This window comes from Eptatretus burgeri, chromosome 11, assembly GCF_056783735.1.
Source record: "Eptatretus burgeri isolate ZD-2024b chromosome 11, Ebu_testis_v1, whole genome shotgun sequence".
NCBI classification, from domain to species: Eukaryota; Metazoa; Chordata; class Myxini; order Myxiniformes; family Myxinidae; genus Eptatretus; species Eptatretus burgeri.
Window position 1 is genome coordinate 96,200,695 of NC_140971.1, and position 19,962 is coordinate 96,220,656.

The 19,962-nt window shown below is 46.7% G+C and overlaps 1 protein-coding gene across 5 annotated transcripts in view; it reads right to left on the bottom strand.

Annotated features, from left to right (window-relative positions):
* Window positions 1-19,962, bottom strand: part of MARCHF6 (membrane associated ring-CH-type finger 6) — a 138,223-nt gene that overhangs the window by 50,320 nt on the left and 67,941 nt on the right. For 2 of the 5 annotated variants that reach the window (XM_085847510.1, XM_085847508.1), the window contains exons 13-16: window positions 15,714-15,791; window positions 15,531-15,605; window positions 15,184-15,318; window positions 9,929-10,048 (exon numbers count right to left, since the gene is read on the bottom strand). In XM_085847510.1, the coding sequence (XP_085703636.1) occupies window positions 9,929-10,048; window positions 15,184-15,318; window positions 15,531-15,605; window positions 15,714-15,791 (408 nt within the window). The remainder of the gene's footprint in view (window positions 1-9,928; window positions 10,049-15,183; window positions 15,319-15,530; window positions 15,606-15,713; window positions 15,792-19,962) is intronic. The other 3 variants (XM_085847512.1, XM_085847509.1, XM_085847511.1) reach the window with 2 other exon arrangements.

Sequence of the window (19,962 nt, forward strand, 5' to 3'; positions counted from 1 at the left end):
AGGGGGAAAATATACAGAAAAAATTGGTAGATAAAATTGATGCAACGAACATTCGGGTTGATAAAGTGGATGAAAGCCTGGAACGTCATCGTGCCTGTGTGGATGCTCGTATGCAGCTGCAAGTTGAAGAGTGGGGAGAGCTGAGGAAGCAAGGGATGAATTTGGCAGAGGAGGTAAAAGGATTGGAGGCTCGTTTGGATGAACAAGATAAAATTATGAGCCAAGATGAAGTCTTGGATAAAGGCCTGGTAGAGCCGTCTTTTGTAAGTAGAGTGTCCGGGTTGGTTGAGGAGCAGCTACAAACTCGCGACGGAGCCTTGGAGGAGGTTGTGCGGGCCCAGAAGATCCTGCGGGAAGAGGTGAATCGGTCCATTCAACGTTTGGAACAGGAGGCAAAATTGACTCATGAGACCCTCACCACAAAACATCTTTGGCCGCAGTGGGCTCAGAAATTGGATACGCAGCCACAAGGGTGTTCGATCCCTGGGCCGGATTCGGACAAGGGAGAAACTGAGAAGCGGGCCACCGTAAAAGTGATCCCCCTGGTAAATTTCGACGGGTTAGGGAGCGTTGAAGCTTTTCTGACGCAATTTGAGTGCATTTCCCGACTAAACGGGTGGAATGAGCGGGAACGTACAGGGAATTTGGTGGCAACGTTGCGGGGACCAGCCGCAGATGTGTTAAACGTGATCGCGGAGGGGATGTTGACCAGCTCCCGCATTTGCGAGGTGTTGAGCCGTCGGTTTGGGTTCGCGGCAAACTGTGATCTGGTGCGGGCCTAGCTCCAGCACTGCAGATTAAAGCCGGGTGAGACAGTGCAGGAGCTGGCACAGGACATTTACCAATCAGTCAGGATCGCGTATCGGGACCTTACAGTGGAGGCATGGGACAGACTGGCACTAGAGAAATTTTTAGCTGCTCTTCCTGACCCTGAGGTCCGAGCGCTAGTGGAGTTACAGGATCCACCCACCGTTCACCGAGCGGCCGAGTGCGCGGCCAGGCTGGCCTCGTGGAGTCGGCCGGGTCGGGTTCCAGAGAGGCCATCGGTGACGATCCGACAGGCGGAGATCCAGGATCAGGGAGGGGGGCTGGGAGAAATTGGCATTACCCAAATGTTTCAGGAAATTTGCCAGAAACTGTTAAGTTTGATAAGGGGTAATTCGGTAGTTGGTGTGCCAAAGCGGCGGGGTCCAACCCAGCCAATAGAGCAATTCGATTATGGCCGAGGGGGTCCGGAACCGGAAGAGACATTACACCGATACTCACGGGGGCCTTTTATGGGGAGTTGTTTCCGGTGCGGGCGAAGAGGACACATGCAACGATATTGCCGGTACCCGGCGATGAAGGGACCCTCCAATAGACTTTTAGACTCGGAGAGGGTGAATCCTCCTGCTGAACCGCCAGGTCTATCCAAGATGCCCTTTCATAGGTCGGGTCCGGAGATCACTGTCGGGGGTCCGGGAGACTAGATTGGGCTGAGCATATACGACCATGCTCGGCTGCTGAGATTGTGGCGAAGTGCCCTCCTTTGGTGGAAAAAAGTGAATTGTGGAAAAATTGGCATGGGTTTGTAAGTTCTGCTGGGTTTTAGAGTGACAATCGGGACAGTGGGTAATTGGAAACAAAGCAGGCACGAGTGGCTGTCCAATGGCTGGTGCGTGGATCGGGTGAGAAGTGCTGTGTGAGTTGTTTTAAGTTAAGAAGTGAAATGTATGGTGCACACATCGATTTTTTATTGGACATGGTGTGGTAACAGGGAAGGTCATGGTCGGCGAAGTGTTAGAAATGCAGGTGTCACATGTAAGGCCGATGGGGTGGGGGAGTCATGTGGGTTTTGTGGGTGGGGATGATGTGCTTGCCCACAGGGATTGCTGAAGCTCACTGTGAGCGTGAATTGCGACCCCCTTCAATGAGATTCACCACCTGGTGGCTAATGGTGACAGTGTCTGGAGGCAACTGGGAGAGGGTCTGGTTGGGCGACCAAGGCGGGTAGGACCTTGGCGACCCAGGAAGGCCAGAGGAGCCAGTGAGACCCCTTCCAGAGTGTTGTACGGGATTAGAGCTGATGGCTACCAGGGGGGAGGGAATCAAAGGGAGCGGGGCGGAGAAACGTCCGGGTTGGACTAAAGCTTACCTGTGGGCATGGTTGCACCTGAGATGCCCCCATCATCTTGTGGTAACCCACCCCACGGCCACGACGGGATTCAGCCTGCATGATTAAAATGAGGACCATGACCTAGAAATGTGATGATGACCATGGTGTGAGTGTTGTGAAGATGTGTGAGTCCCACTCGATCCCGCACAACTTGACATGTGCAGCAAGGGCATGATGTCCGCATAATTTCGGGGCAAGCAAATTTGAAAATTGGCTCCCCAGGTAACGCTGGGTCTATTAGCATCCACTGGGGGAGGCGGTCAAGTGTAAATATCCTGTGAATAGTGTCGTTAAGGCTTAGAGTAGGAATGTAAAGTACAAGTGTTGTGTTTTTGTGGAACCTTTTGTTTCCCCTCCCCAGATCACTGGAAGAGTGCTGGGCAAGAGCGATGATCCAGAGGATGGAGTGCAACTTCGCTCAGTGCTCTCATGTGATAAAAAAACAAAAAAAAACGAATGATTGTTTAGGCGAGGATAAGGCCATAAGGGGGTAGTACATTAAGCAGGATAGGTAAGTTAGCTGCGACTCGCTGCCCATTGCCCCTCCTACTTTATTTCGTTAGGTTAATTAGGTGCGAGTCAGCAAGTGTTAAGGCTGGTACGGTAGCGCCTGTGATATACCTTGCAGGAGCTGCGGTACCAGAGGAGGGGGCAGTGTTACGTTTGAGGGGGGGGGGTATGTATTCAAAGGGTAATTAGGATGTTTAATTAGGTATGCCATGTTGTTCGAGTTTACCAGGATCTCGATGTAATAAGTAGCAATTCAGTGGTGATAAGTTGTCTAGTAAATGTTCATTTCTTCAAGGGGGGAAATGATAATTGTCATGTAATTAGATAGGGACACGGGATAGGGTAAGTGTGTCTGCGTAAACCCCTTTTGGTATTCTCTGGAGACTGGCCGTGACGTCACAGGACAGTTCAGCGGATGGCTCCGCCCCGTGATCACGATTGGCAGAAGGCGACGGCGGTGGGCCAATAAACGGCTCGATTGGAAGTGACGAGGACAGGAGGATAAAAAGGTTCTGTTCGGGGTTGAAAAGGAAGAGGAAGAAGATCGGGACAAAACGATCGTGTTTTTTTGGTGTGGAGGCTGTTGCGCGGGGAGCGTCCTTGTTGTGCTGATTTGATCGTGTTCTTCATCGTGCCTTGGAGCCTTGCTGAGCCTCGTGCCTCACCTTGGTTGGCTCTGGGGTTCTGCTGACTCGGAGTACGGGGTCGAACGGCGGGCGGACCTGCCTCCCTCTCCTGCTCGCAACTTGGCGCCAGAACTGGTTCCCTGGCGGCTGTGAGCGGACTTCGGCCAAGACCAGGAGGTCGACAGCACCACGGTTTCTCCTGCCCCCCTGACGAGAGCAAGGCCAGCTGGTCCGACGCCGATCCAGGGACAGTTGCGTCCACACAACGGTCCAGCCTGACCACCAGAAATAGTTACGTTTTGTGTGTGTGTGCTTGGCGCCTTAGAGGGTTTGAGATCTGTATATTCATTGGAATAGTCTGTGTTTTTCCCCACGCCCGATCCCACACCATCCCGTCGAATCGCCCCGGATCCCTTTTCTTGCCGAGTCTTGTTATTTCAGGTCAATAACACTGAACAACAAATTTCAAAAAATTTTTTTTACTGGGGATGTGTAAAGTGATTAAGACTAATTTGGGTACGCTGATTTCAAAAATCATAACCGTTTTACTGTATCACGTCAGGATTTTCAGGAACAGAAATATTCCCATTGCCTAGAAGTCAGGATTTCAATGAAATTTACATATGTCTTTAACATGTCTATTTCGTACAATTGTTGTTAACTTGTGTTATATTTCTTTCTTTCAGATAAAGATGAGTAGGCGTTCCTGTACCAATCATCCTGACAACTTCTGTTATGTCTGTGGTCGGTATACCAAAAAAGATCAACAGCGAAGTATATCTACAGCAGTGAAAATGAAGGCCGCCTACTTTCACTACTTCGGGTGTAAGGTGGGGGACCAAGAACAGAGCTGGGCACCACACATCTGCTGCACAAGCTGTCACACAACCTTGACTCAGTGGTTGGTGGGCAAGCGCGCGAGCATGCCATTTGCGGTGCCCATGATATGGCGTGAGCCGCAGAATCATCATCATGATTGTTATTTCTGCTGCACAAGCATCGCCGGCTTCAACAAGAAGAATAAAGGTCACATCAAGTACGCTGACTGCGTCTCTGCTCGTAAACCTGTGCCTCATGATGACGAGAACCCCGTTCCAACACCTCCAGCTGATCAGAACATAGCTGTAAGCAGTGGTGAAGAGGATGGTGATGATGAACCTTTTGAACCCGACACTCAAGAATCACACCTTCTGAACCAGGGAGACTTAAATGATCTTGTAAGAGATCTCTCGCTGTCAAAGGCGAAGGCAGAGCTGCTTGGATCAAGGCTGCAGCAGTGGAATCTACTTGAACCTAACACCAAGATATCCTTGTTCAGAGCACGTCACAGAGACATGGCTGAGTTCTTTGAGATGGAAGACACGATGACATTCTGCAGTGACATTAACGGTCTGTTGAAAGAACTTGGGTGTGATCACGATCCTGCAGACTGGCGCCTCTTCATCGACTCGGGGAAGAACAGCTTGAAGGCTGTTTTGCTCCACAATGGCAACGAGAAACCATCAGTCCCACTGGCTCACGCGTTCGGCATGACAGAGACCTATGAGACTATGCGGCAGCTGCTTGATTCCATCAAGTACAATGACTTCAACTGGCACATCTGCGGAGACTTGAAAGTGGTGGCGCTGTTGTTAGGGCTGCAGTCAGGCTACACGAAATACATGTGCTTCCTTTGTCTCTGGGATAGCAGAGACGACAAGAATCACTGGACGAAGAAAGATTGGGAAGAGCGAAAAGAGCATGTACCTGGTCGACACAACGTGAAGCATGTCGCCCTTGTCGACCCAGCCAAGGTTTTCCTTCCACCACTCCACATAAAGCTCGGCTTGATGAAAAGTTTTGTACGGGCAATGGATCTGAATGGGCGTGGGTTTTTATACCTCAAGGAATAGTTTGGCAACACCTTGTCGGAGGCCAAGATCAAGGCTGGTGTCTTTGTTGGACCGCAAATCCGACAGATTATGAAGGACGAAACTTTTCCGACAACTCTAAACCCCCAAAGAGCTGGCAGCGTGGAGGAGCTTCAAAGCTGTGAAGGACAACTTCTTGGGGAACGAGCGCGCGGACAACTATGAAGAAATAGTGCAGCAGCTGCTGGAGTCCTTCAGGAAACTTGGCTCCAGGATGTCCCTGAAAATCCATTTCCTACACCAGCACCTGAACTTCTTCCCTGACAACTTGGGAGCAGTCTCGGACGAGCACGGCGAGCGATTCCACCAAGAGATTTCACTCATGGAGACGCGTTACCAAGGGCGGCACAACCCGAACATGATGGGTGATTTCTGCTGGTTCCTGCATCGTGAAACTGACACAGAGCAGCACAAACGCAAAGCCAAATGCCTAAAGCATTTTTAATTCCATTCTAGTGGAGTTTTTCTGTAATTTCTATAATTTTGAAGCATTCATGATGAAATAAATGAATAAATGAATTTTTGTAAATTTCATTGAAATCCTGACTTCTAGGCAATGGGAATATTTCTGTTACTGAAAATCCTGACGTGATACAGCAAAACGGTTATGATTTTTGAAATCAGCGTACCGAAATTAGTCTAAATCACTTTACACATCTCCAGTAAAAAATTTTTGTTGTTCAGTGTAATAAAAACAAATAAACATCATCAACTCAGTGAAAAGCGACTCGTGCCACCTTCCTCGTCCCGTTTGCGGTAGAGCGATTGGAACCGCCATCTTTGGGTTAAATAAATAAACCGCCTCCATCGTTTCGCCTCATTCTACGTTGGCGGGACTGTTCAAGTCCCGTGGACGTCACAATTATATATATATATATATATATATATATATATATATATATATATATATATATATATATATATATATATATATATATATATATATATATATATATATATATATATATATATATATATATATATATATATATATATATATATATATTGTTACGGCTGTGGAAATTCGCATTACACCATAAAGGGCCCTCAGGTGAGATATCTCCATAGGTACATGTGTAGTTAGCCCAAACCCGTTGTATAGAGGGAATTTATGTGATCCATTCGGGCTGCGATCCTCCAGTTAGTCGTTTTTCTTTCCCTATCTTTGATTTCAAACGAACAAAAACTGCCAAGGATGCTGGTGGGCTTTTGGCAGCGCCTGGTGTGAGGGAAGGGGGGAAGGGCGGCTCGCCGCAGATTGGTGGATGGACAGTGTGAGGCGGTCGGGGTGAGGGAATGCCCCTTTTCGAGAACCCTCTCGAAGGAAGGTGCAGCCGAAAACGAGGCGGAGTGAAGGGCGGAGCCCCGCGCTATAAAAGTCGGACACGGGCAGGGCGCGTTCTCTCCCTCTTCCTGCGTTCTCTCCCTTTCGCTCTCTCCCTGACTCATGAAACTCGTCTCCGTCTGAAGTCGTGGTTGGGTCATCGCCGAGCTGTGTCGTCGTGGTCGAGTGTCTCTGCGTCGGTGTGGAGCTCGTGGAGCCCGAGGAGCTCGTTGCAGTCGAGCTGTGTCGTCCTCGAGTCTGGTTGAGTCGGCAGTGGAGGCCAGCGAAGGAGACGGAGCTCGGAGTGGAGGTCGTGGTAGGAGGACTCGACGGCCGCATCAAGGGAAGTCCTTTCTTTTCTTTGGGTTTGTGTAAATGACTGTGGGTGGCACCTGTCTGACAAATAGAACTGTTTTAAGTGTTGCCGTGTGTACACGTATTCGGTTTTAACTCTTCTTTCGCTTTATATGTGCATTTTGATTATTCTGACTGTAAATACGTGCCTTCCGTGCTGGTCTGTGTGAATAAAGTGCTGCTTGTTGAACTGTTTTCCCGTTTCACTGCGTCCTTTCCTTTGTTTGACTCTCCATCCTGCTTCATGTAAGGGGTTCGTAGTGGGTGCAACATCCCGGTAATTAATCGGAACCGTCAAGGCCGACGATAACACCGCTCGGTTATCACTGTAGCACGGAACGGATCGCTTAAGCGGTTCGTGTCCGGAGTCGGCCTGTGGCGTGGTACGATCGCCCGGTCGACCATTCGCACAGGTACTTAAGTAGATCGAATTTGGCGAGCAACCCTATCCTGCGCGGGTGGGCAATTGGCACGATCGTGGTGAGGTTAAACCCCCACCCATGACTCACTCCCGGCGTTGTTCCGAGAGGGTCACGACTGAATTGTCCGTTCCGGTGGGCGAGGCGGCCGCCATTCGAGTCGAGCGGCCGATCGCACGCCGGCAGGCGCGAATTCGCAACACTGGTGTCAGAGAGCGGGATACAAACTCTCCAGTCTCCAACTAAATTCACGGAACCGGATCAGGGGTGAGTGAAGCGACCCTCCGTGTTCCCCAAATTCGAGCGAGTTAAAAAAAAAATTAATCCCTTACGAGAAACAAGATGGAGTCTCAAGGCGAGCGGGAGCCGGAGGTATTAGAAATGTATATGTGTAGAAATGTAGGATCCATGGCCCAGGATGAAAGCCCCGAGCAGGACATGTCCGTGCAGGATGAATTTCCCCAACCGAACCCAAAGCCTGAAATGGGCGCGGCAGCGGCCGCGGTGTATGACACTTCCCCTCCCCCTCTCCATCAAAACCCACCGACCCTGGCCAAATCGGCTCAGCCGAGCGCACCCGACATGGCCCAGCTATTCGCCATGCTGGCAGAAATGAAAGCGAATGCACAACAGATGAGTAATACAATGGATGCGGACATGCAAGCATTCGGAAGCGGTGTGCGGACAGTGCGGGGTGAAACGCAGAGCGTGGGGCAATGTCTGCAGGCAGGCATAATGGCGACACCACGTGCTGGGACGAACGAGCAGGGGGGGAGTGCAACGGCTGTCAGGCCCGCGGTGGGGGCGGGTGAGAAAATAATTCGGGAGACGTGTAAGACAAGACGCGAGGTAAAGAAGGCAATAGAAAAATTCAAAGAAAGCCAGGAGGAGACAAAGGAGGGATTGAAGGTCGTAATGGTAGAGTGTGAGAAACGACTTCAAGACATGACGAAGAGAGTTGATATGCTGGGACTGGAGGTAAAAACGGAGACAGAGGAACTGGGAAGACGGGTAGAAAACCACAAGGGCAAGCCAGAAGAACAGTTAGAAGCCAACGAAAGGTCGGAGTGTGCGGAGATGAGAAAGGAATTGGAAAAGAAAGCTTCTGAGTTACAGAAACACCAAAACAAAGAGACAGAATTACAAAATAAAATGAGTTGAGGATGGTGAGAGAGGAAAGAACGACAGCAGAGAATGAAACGTTAAGGAACCACACTGTACAGATCGAACAGCTGGAAGCGAAGGCCAGATTAAAGAATGAGGAACAAGAAAGAGTACTGAAAGAACAAAGATTGAGACAGGAGAAGGAAGTCAGCCAACTGAAGGAAATAACGAGATTGCAGAATGAGATGCAGGAAAGAGTAATGAAGGAAGAACAAATGAAACAGGAAGGAGAAATCAGGAGATTCAAGGACACAACGAGATTGGATTAGGAAGAACGAGAGGAACAATGGGATAGAAAACAAAAGGAACATGAAGCCAAGGTTGACCAATTGAAAGAAAAGGCAAGGCTGGAGTGCGAGGAGATAGACAAAGAACAGCGAATGAAACACAAAAGGGAAATTATCCAAATGAAAAAAACCATGAAACTGGAGAAGGAAGGACAGGAGAGGAAACAAGGAAGAGTAGTGAGAGAACAGCGAATGAAACACAGGAAGGAAATGAGCCAATTGAAAGAAACGATGAGATTGGAAAATGAAGAGCAGGAGAAACAGTGGGAGAGAAAACAAAAACTATACGAGTTTGAAATTGAACAACTAAAACGGAGAGCAAGATTGGAGTCAACGGAGATTGAGGAGCTCCGGAGGGAGAACGAACAGCTGATGGGGCTCAGAGAGGAAGAACGACTCAGGTGGGAAGGAAAAAGGAGCCAGAAAGAAACAAAAAAAATAGAGAAGAGACTGCACGATAAGGACGGGGTTGGGAACGAGCACACACACATTGAGTTAGTGGAGGACGATGAGGGGGAGCTTGGGGAATGTGTCGTGACCCGGTGCGAGCAGCTGGATGGCCTCCTCTAGGAACGAGGGGAGGGAGGATGCTCCCTTGAAGCTGATCACGACCAGGTGAGTTCGGTCGTGCTTAGCGAGTTCGAGGGGACGAGTGCTGTGGACAGGTGCACACCAAGCTTGGGGGGTATAGAGGCCCCGGACCCCCTTTTAGGGACACGAATCCCCAGTGTGGTTGTCCCGGTGTGTGTGGTGCAAGGTGTGAGCGCGCCCCCGTGTGTGAATGGTGTGGTCACGAGTGTGCCGAAGTGCGTGCCTCCCAGCACACGGTGTGTGAGAGGGACAGCGTGTGTGAGGTCGCGGTATGTGAGGGAGATGACGGTGGGATGACTCCGAGAATATACATATATACATATACATATATATATATATATATATATATATATATATATATATATATATATATATATATATATATATATATATACAAATATACATATACATACACACACAACCGCATTTTTTTTAAAAAGCATGGACATAATAATAATAATAAAATCACACAAATAATAAAACTGGAAAATTGTAAAATTATAGGCAGATTGAGTAGGGCAAGTCCTGCACTGTACAAGCAAGCACCAAGAACACAAATGTATGAACAGTGGCAAGCCAAGTACCAACCACGGAGAGGACAAAACGTCGGGCATGACGATAGATGGGCAAATGAATCATCTCCTGTACAGGGTTGAAGTCGGGATCATTGAGATTCCGCAAGAACCACAGCAGACCTGGACGAAGGACCTGGGGTAACGAAAAGACCCATAATCAAGGCAGCAGAATTTAGTGAGAAGGACTACACCACCTAAGCCAGGCTGACTTAACAAACAAAAAGGTAAAAACAAAATAAAGGAGGCAATTGATTAGGTGAGGGATGAATGATTGCTTCTGCCAATTTCAGCTCGAGATCTAATTGGCCGATGAAGATTTATAACGTGGGAGGCCATATTGCATCTTGCATTGCACATGGTTGGGTGTGTTTATAACAGACTGCATTACGGTGGGTTTCATTTGACACCATTGCTGATGATCCACCAACTATCAGTGAAAACGGTTCAGCAGTTGAATGAACGCACGGCTTTGGAGATGCCTGCATTTGTGTCGCATGCCAATGTTCAGCTATCATGCTCGGGTTGGTTGAGAAATGGAGATGAGCTTGTTGGATAAAAGCTCTTGTTCCCTGGAAGGGGAATCTTCCTTTATATACTGGGGTTTATGTTGCCTGCATCTTATATATTATTTCCGAGTTTGTGGTTTCGTGTCACGCTATCTTCGACTTTGTTCTGCGCTCGAGTAACATGATATTCGGCTTACATTATTTCAAAGACCATATGAGGTGCATGGTACAAAAAAAGTAAATAAAATGGTTCTAAAACATTGAAATCGTATTCCACTTACTGCATTAAAGTAAAATTACTACTGATACTCTGCATCAGTTCCTTTCTCAAACACACCCACCCCAACATGTCGCGCAGAGCGCGGGTTAGGCTGGTTTACATTAATTTGAAGTTGCGTCATCAATCAGTAGGTACCCAGGCTTTGAATTACGTATCTTTACATCGAAGCTACGTCATTCAACCTACATGCTTTGGCAGTCGGACACTATAATGCCTTGACCGCTGTTCATATTCAAAATCTTTATTATTGTCTGCGTAAAACAAGGGAATTTTTCTTCCATTGGCAATTCAATTCAATTCAAATTCAATTGACTGCATGGCTCAGGAAAAGCCTAAGCACGCGACTTGAATGATGTAACTTTGATGTAAAGTGTACTGTACTTTATTCTGCCTTTGCGCTGTTCAGACGTACTCTACTTCCAAAATCTTTGCATACAGTAGTGCGATTCGTATCATTATATACAGTCATTGAATTTATTCATCATGAGTTCTAAGCATGCTAGTGGTGATAAGAGAGCCTGCGGCAAAGGAAGTGCGTAAAACTAAATTTGGAGGTGAAATTGTACGTTATTCGCAGAATGGCGAGTGGTGTTTGTGTTGTCGATGTTTGTAGGCACTTCGGTTTGCCTCCAGCAATTTATAAAAATGCAGAACAAATTTGTGAAAGTGCTAAACGTGCTGCGCAATTAACATCCAAGTTGATTATGAAGCAAAGGGGCTCTTGCATGGAGAAGATGGAACGTATGTGGAGTGAGGACCTCAGTAGAATGAGGACACCTGTGAGTCAAGCCATCATACAGCAGAAAGTGAAAAGTCTGTATGATGACTTAAAAAAGGAAAACAAGAGTTCTGTTTCCACTGCCATGGCTAGAGAGACCTTTACTGACAGCCGTGGCAAGTTTAATAGGTTTAAAAAGTGTCACAATCTCCACAGCCTCAAGCTGACAGGAGAAACTGCTCATGCCGATGAAAACATACATATATATCAGCGGACCACTACGTCAAACTTTTGAAGATAACCACTGAGGAAGGTGGATACAATCCGAAGCAGGTTTTAATGTGGATGAGACTGGCCTTAATTGGAAAAGGTTGCCATCAGGCCATTTATCTCCTGTGAGGAGAAAACGGCCTTGGGATTCAAGCCCTCAAAAGGCCATATGACCCTTCTGATAGGTGGCAACGCAGAAGGTGATTGCAAGCTGAAGCCGTTGCTCATATATCATAGTGAGAACCCGAGGGCAGTGAAAGATTATGTAAAATCCAGACTCTCCCGCACTTGGAAAAGTAACAGGAAGGCCTGGATGATGAGACAAATCTTCAAAGCATGCTTTGTTGACTATTTAGTGCCAACATTGAGGGAACACTAAAACACAGAAAACATTGACTTTAAAATTCTCCTCATTTTTGACAATGCCACAGCTCATTGATTAGATTTTGAGATCCTCTGCCACAACATCCAGGTTCTGTTCCTGCCACCAAACACCACGTCATTGCTCCAGCCAATAGACTAAGAGGTGATCGCTGCCTTCAAAGGGTATTACCTGAGGAGGACATTTACTAGAATGATTGAGGATGTGGTGGATGAGGGAAAGCCAACCCTCAAGGAATTTTGGAAGATATTCAACATTATGCATGGTGTCAACATCATCATCAATTCATGGGATGAGGTAACAGAGCACTCACTGTATGAATACCATGTGGTACAAAGCCTGGCCAGACATCATTCATGACTTTTGTAGATTTTATGTCATTCCTGGTCGACAGCAGGACATTGTCAGGCTTGCACGCGATGTGGGCCTTGAGGAGGTGGACGAGGACAATGTTGGGGAGTTGTTAGGATCTCACAATGAGAAACGAGCAAAGGAATATTTAATGGAGCTCGATGAGAAGTGGGCTTAAGAAGAAAACGCTGATGACAGAAAGCAACAGGCAGCCAGAACTCTGACAACAAACGATCTCTCTCGGCTATTGGACCTCATTCAGGAAGCAGCAGAGATTATTAAGAATGGTGATCCATTCAGAGAATGATCTGCAGAAGTAACCAGAGCACTGCAAGATTCGATCTCTTGCCACAAATAAATTTGCAGGTCAAAAACGCAGGCCAAGAAACTGACAACCGTTGATATTTTTCCTTAAAAAGGCAGCAACTCCAGCTGCCGAAAAAATAGGAGCCACGAAGCCTAGCACTTCAAGGTTTTCCACTTCAAAGCCTGAGCAACAAGCATCCTCAGCTCTTCTCACATTTTCAGATGTTCATAATGACATGGGACGAAGTTCCTCCTGTAATATATACAAGAAGATAACCCGCGCAAAACGCGGCATAACATGGATGTGACGCTGTTGTACATCGCAAAATGAGTGCCTGTTATCGAAAGAAGCAGAGAATACTTACTAATGTTAACCCGGTCCACTGTAAACAATGTTATCCGTGTCGTAGAAGCCGTCGTTGGGTTGACTCAGTTGTGGCAGTATTTTGAATCCCATTTGGGGTTGCACGTAAATGTTAAGAAGAGGTCAGGTTTCGAGTATCGCCGAACAATAGCCATCGAATCCTAATACAGTTGATGCATATTTCGTGGGCTTCTGGTAAATGATGACGGAAGGACAACTCGGCGACCGATTGAGGCACTGTCAGTATCCGCAGCGGCGACTGCATCAGATAGTCCTTGATACAGCTCCGCCCGCAATTGCCATTGATTGTGGTAGACGTAGTTCAGGCGTCCTTGTTCAACCTTTGCGTATTGATCGACAATATATTGTTGTAGTAATCTACCACTACGTAGTATTACATTAAAGTTACTTCTCACCATCAAGTGGTAAGCATAAAACTCCATAGTACTGACGCATTTGCCATCTCGTTTCTTGATGGTAAATGTCCAGCCCAGATCTCCATGTGGTAGTAGCAACACGTAATGAAGAGGGTCATAATCGGGGTGGGTCTCATTGATGCGGATAATGTCACGATTTTCCGGATCCAGGCTTGGCCGCTTTTACAAAACGATGTCGCGATGGAACATCAGCACTTCCCGGTAAGATAACCGCTACTTCTGCTGCCGTCGGTAGATTATAGCACCGTCAATCTGTCGTTGGGTCCGCTCTCAAAACGAACTTCATGGAATCATTTTCTTCTCGTTCCACTAATTTGGCGGCTTGCTTATAAGCACTTACGAACTGATTACAGTCATGCGGTACTGCCTGTAGCTTCTGAAACAAACCATGGTGCAGGTCACTGTTCCATGCTGTTCGATGAGCGATTTCGTTGGCAGTGTTGTAGATATAAATTTGCAAAAACTTCGGCGGTTTACTGTTCTAGGGGAAAAAAATGTCCGATTCTATGATAAACATTGCCATGGATTCTAAACGTATATGAGCCCCTTGTAACACATCTTCCTGTACACTCAATGACGCGAACACTAAACTTGAGTTGTATGCCTGAATGTTGGATCGAAAATCCCTTGCTTCAGGTGTGCAGTCAGTGAAATGGTGTTGCAAGAGGGGAGGTGGTTCACTGATGTTGGGAAGAACAATTTTTCCTTGCATACAGCAGGTGGAAAATTTATCATTCACCCCGAGGCAACCGGAATGCAGTTCAGCTTTCAACATGTACGCACCACAGGAAGAGCACAGAGTGTCCATCTTGCCAATGCTGTGTATGGGGGGAAATGGTCTCTCATTGTTGTCTTGCAATTCACTGAGAGCGTGTGGCGAGATATATTCTTTTGATAGCTGCGCTTCCTATTTCGTACTGCTGTTGCACGCATGTGCATTTTTACATTTCGCATCTTGTGGCTCACAGAATGCTCACGACAGTCTGGAAGGACTGGAAGGAAATAAACAGGGCCTCGCTTTATGAACGAGGTTGGAAATGTCGGCACGCTATTGGATGAGCGGTTGCACGCACTTCATCTCATCACGCTATTCGTCCGGTGTTCGTATGGTGGGGGATTATAGGCTGTTTCAAGTTGGGGACCCATCACAGCAATTTTGGACCCTTTTGTCACAGCACTCCGAGAATGGATCCGTTCCAAAAGGGGACATTTGGAATCCAAAGCAATACTGGACATGTGTGCCAAAGCTCAGACTCATCCCTCTGCCACGTGTCTCAGAAACTGTAGCAGTTTGTTCATTTAATAGTAAAGAAGAAGATATATATATATATGTGTGTGTGCACGTGTGCGTGTGCTTGTGGCTGTGTACGCGCGTGTCTGTGTGCACGTGTGTCTGTGGTGACACACACACACACCTTCCTCAGATGGATTGCAGTAACATCAAAATTAGCTGCACACTGCTCAATATTGTAAGTATTGCAAGTGTGCTTATGAAAGCATGCACCTGGGGGTTGGGGTGTGGTATGGGGGACTGGAAACATATGGTGGGACCATTGACACTTTAAAAACTATCGACAAGAAAAATCTACACATTGTCAAAGGAAAAAGATGAAAAATTAAAATTATACCTCAATGGTAAATCCAAGCCACTCACCTCTCTGAGCAAGAGTATAAAAGCTGCGAAGTAGAACACATACACCATGCCCACAAGCCAGTGAAGAAACATGGTGGTTCCAGGAGCCGACTGAAAACTTGCTTTGCGGTCTTTCAGCGTTGCATCGAACATTTCCTACAAAGGAAGAAGCGGTCTTATAAAACACTGAAGCATTGCGTGTGACAGACTAAACTCTCAGGATCTCCATGGTGGATTCATTCCAGAGACAGGCTCAGTGTTAAAATCAAACATTCCCTTTTATGTTGAACAAACATGCAGCATCCGAATCACATCTCGGTTTCAAGGCAATTTTCATTATCCCTCCAATAAATGAATAAAACTCCTACCAGTGAACATATGTCAAGCCACCAGCCACAAATTAATGGAAAAACACCAATTTCAACAACAACCAGGAGAGACACCTGCACACGGAACAGGCAGTTCAAGAGAAGAGGTGGTGAACACAATGCATACAAACTCGAGATATCGTTTATTTATTCATTAACACGGATTCTCAAACAACACTTTACCTTCACGACGACATAGCCCAATCCGAGAAGCCTTTTGGAACGTCGGAATTTTATTAGCGATGCCAGTGCCTGCATCACCTGAGTGTTAAGGATCATCAAAACCTCCAAAATATATCACAGGACATCATTGCATTCTCAACGGATCTAAACAAGGAATGGTTGGTTGAAGATATATCCACAGACCATTGCCATGGTACATGTGCAGTGGTCACATGGATTTTCGCAAGTATACATTCACACCAGTCCTGGACAGCATAATGGCTTCATTGACAGGACAATATGGTCAGTGTGAAAGTTGAGAAAGAGCAAGAAAATCCAAAAAACATACAACCAACAGGAAGTGTTCACGGAAGCGTGTGCGCAGTATTGGCCCCGTCTAACCAATGAGAGATGACATTCATGGAGGCTTCGGCAAAGTGGTCATGACTTGAATACAGCTTTTGGGTCCTGAGGTGAAAGCAGTTTTATTGATGAAAGGGCAGGTATTACAGCGACTCCGTGAACATATGAACGTTCTCGGTGGACGGTCAAAGGGTAATGGTGCTTTAACAAAGAGATTTCAAAAAAATTTCTGTCCTGCTTGAAATAAACGAAAAGCGTATGTGGGAAGGTAAAGGTAGTTTCTTGATCGTTGTGCAAGTCCCTCTGGATGATGCTCTTGACGCTGAATGGAATGGTAGGTTACACGCTTGGCAAGGAACTTGCACATCTCATTGGACTTTGATTTGAAGTCTATATTGTCATTGCACGGACGATAGAGCCTGAGAAATTGGGAATATGGGATTGAACTTTTGATGTGGGATTAACGTAAAAGGTAGCTCGTGAATCTGTTGTTTGTAATATACAGTGGTGGTGAGTCAATTTCTTCCGAAAGCATAAATCAAGTCCATGGAGAAAACTTTAATGTCAATGAAAACCTTGAAGACATGCACTAATGCACAACATAAGCATTCGCTTAACGGTCCTTGCAACAGATTTTGATGATTCGAAGAGATGTTAACTTCTTTCATTAAATATAAAAACTTTATTGGTTGTATATATACTAGTGCGTGCCCGTACATGCGTGGCCATACGTGCAAAAAAAAAAAAATAATAATAATAATAATAAAACTTTAAAACCGCGTGCCAGAAACAACAACCACGCAGGCCGTTCCTTCGCTCTCACGTGCCCGGACATGCGTGGCCGTACGTGCAAAAAAAAAAACCTTTCAAAACCACACAGGCCATTCCTACGCTCTCGTAAACGATGACTGCATTGGAGCATTGTGTTTATCTATAAATGCGCATAAGAAATCGAGAAATTATTAGAATACAGCAAGTCATCACTATCCGGAAGTCCGTATGTTGTAACCCGTAAGGGGGAACGCGGCTGAGGATCTCTTCCCCAACAGCCACGCCGACGCAGCAACGTGTCCTGTCATTGGTTTGGTAAATAAATGGCCATAACTTGGGAACCACTTGTCCGATTAACATCAAACCTTGAAAAGGCACATCCTCAGGTCTCCAGCAATATACCTGGCAAGTTTCAATTAGATCGGACCAGTGGTTGTCGAGAAACAGCGGCCACAGACACACAGACACACAGAGATTGCTGGAATTATAGATAGATTTATTGCCATTGCTTTGTGAAAATGTGTATTTTAAAATAAATAAATAAAAACACTCATTCTAACAAGTCCAAAGAAACGTTAAAGTTTTTTCTTCCATGCTATAGAAAGATATTTATTGCCTGATTAAGTGCAAACTGAAATCATACTTCATGTCTCCGAGCATTCATGAGAACCAACCAACTGGAGCATGGGGTGGTAGGATAGTTTCGAGATTTGCACATTCCCATCTGAGCTGTCTAGCATGGGTATGAATCCCAACCCAGCTATAAACTTGGCACAGCTTTTTCCAACAACCAATCTCAGATCACCAATTTGGTTTCAGACCAGGTCGCACCACCTTGCATATGCTGCTTCGAATCACCCAACAATGGATGGACTGCAAGATTCACAACTGACATGTGAAAAAGATCCTCCATTGTACAGTGTCAGATATGAGATCAGGGCCATCTCTCTGACATATCTCGTGCCTTTGATACAGTCTGGCATTCTGCCTTACTCTCCAAATTATTTGCCTACGGCATCCAAGGCAAGCTCCACACATGACTTACTGACTTCCTCCACTCCTGTACCCAACATGTGGCTCTCAACACAACCCTTTCATATCCTATCCCTGTCAAGGCTGGAGTGCCCCAAGGCAGTGTTCTGGGCCTATTCCTATTCCTGATCTTCATCAACGATCTCTCTGACTCTGGAAAAAACCTCTTTTTCGATTTGCTGATGACAACCCTCTGCCATGACATCTCTCATCCTTCAGACAGGCAGGCTGAAGCCTCTCTTTATACCTTGAAAAAAATATATATTGTTATGGTTGTGGAAATTCGCATTACACCATAAAGAGTCCTCAGGTGAGATATATCGATAAGTCCATGTGTAGTTAACCCACACCCATTGTATAGAGGGAATTTATGTGATCCATCCGGGCTGCGACGCTTTGAGTTAGCCATTTTTCTGTTCTCTCTTTTATTTCAAACAAACAGCATCTCAACAACCACGCCATCCCCACAACAGCGCCAACCACACGACAACCACGCCACCTCCACCACCTACGCTACCACATCTTCGCCACTCAATAAGCACCGTGCGGTCACGATCCCTGCGGAAGAACAAAAACCACCAACGATGCTTGTGGGCTTTTCCCGCCATTTTTTCCCGTGCTTAGTGTGAAGGAAGGGGGAAGGGCAGCTCACCGCCGATTGGTGGATGAACAGAGTGAGGCGGTTGGGGTGAGGGAACGCCCCTTTTCGGGAACCTTCTCGAAGGAAGGTGGAGCCGAAAACGGGGCGGGGTGAAAGGTGGAGCCGGCCCCTACAAAAGGGACGAACGAGTTGGTCTTCAGTTTTTTTGGGTTGGTTCGGAGTTCAGTTTGAGTTGGTTGCTCGGTTGGTTCGGAGTTGTGTGGAGTTCGAAGTGAGCCTTCTGGTTCGAGTCGCGAGCTCGTGGTTCCTGCCCTGTTCGGCGATCCTCGCGCGGGCCCAGGGACCCCGTGCACGAGTGCAGGAAGTAGCGCCGAACGAGCCCCGTCCGTTCCTCCAAGAGTCGCGTCCGAGCTGTCGGGCGGACGACGTGAGCTACGCGCGGGAGAAAGACTCGACGCGCCCAGGGAAGTCGCGACTTCCTTTTCTTTTGGGGTTTTGTGTAAATGTCTGTGGGTGGCGCCAGTCCGTAAAGTAGAACTGTGTCAGTGTTGCCGTGTGTAAGTCTTATTCGGTATTAACTCTGCGTCTTTCTTGCCTTTGTTTCTTTTGCACGAAAACTGTATGGCTGTATATACGTGCTTGCTTTGTGTCTGTGTGTGTGAATAAAGTGCTGCTTGTTGAACTGTTTTCCCGCTTCGCTTCATCTTTTCCTTTTATTGAACCTCCATCTTGCATCACGTAAGGGGTTCGTAGTGGGTTTAAAACGCCCGGTAATTAATCGGAACCGTCAAGGCCGACGATAACTCCGCTCGGTTATCCCTGTAATACGGAACGAACCGCTTAAGCGGTTCATGTCCGGAGTCGGCCTGTGGCGTGGTACGATCGCCCGGTCGACCACTCGCGCAGGTACTTAGGTAGGTCGAATTTGGCGTGCAACCATATCCTGCGCGGCTGGGCAATTGGCACGATCGTGGTGAGGTTAAACCCCCACCCGTGACTAGCTCCCGGCGTTGTTCCGAGAGGGTCACGACTGAATTGTCCGTCCGGTGGGCAACGTGTCGCGATTCGAGTTACGTGGCCGATCGCACGCCGGCGGGCGCGAATTCGCAACAATATATATATATATATATATATATATATATATATATATATATATATATATATATATATATATATATATATATATATATATATATACATATATATATATATACATATATATATATATATATACCATCAGAGATGGGGAATCCCCGCCATTGAATGAAAAAGGTCATACATATTCCAGATAATGAGGGAGGTGACTTGGAAACAAGACACCATTTGGTCATCATCTCGAAAAAGTTCCCCAGGGGTGAGGAACGTAGTAACCAAAAATAATTGAAATCAGATAAGCGGTTTTCCAATTATTACAAAAAACATTTTTTTCAAGATGGCCGCCCCAGTCGGCCATCTTGGATCCGGCCACACCCAAAATCAATCGGGTTCTTCCTTTTCAGGTGG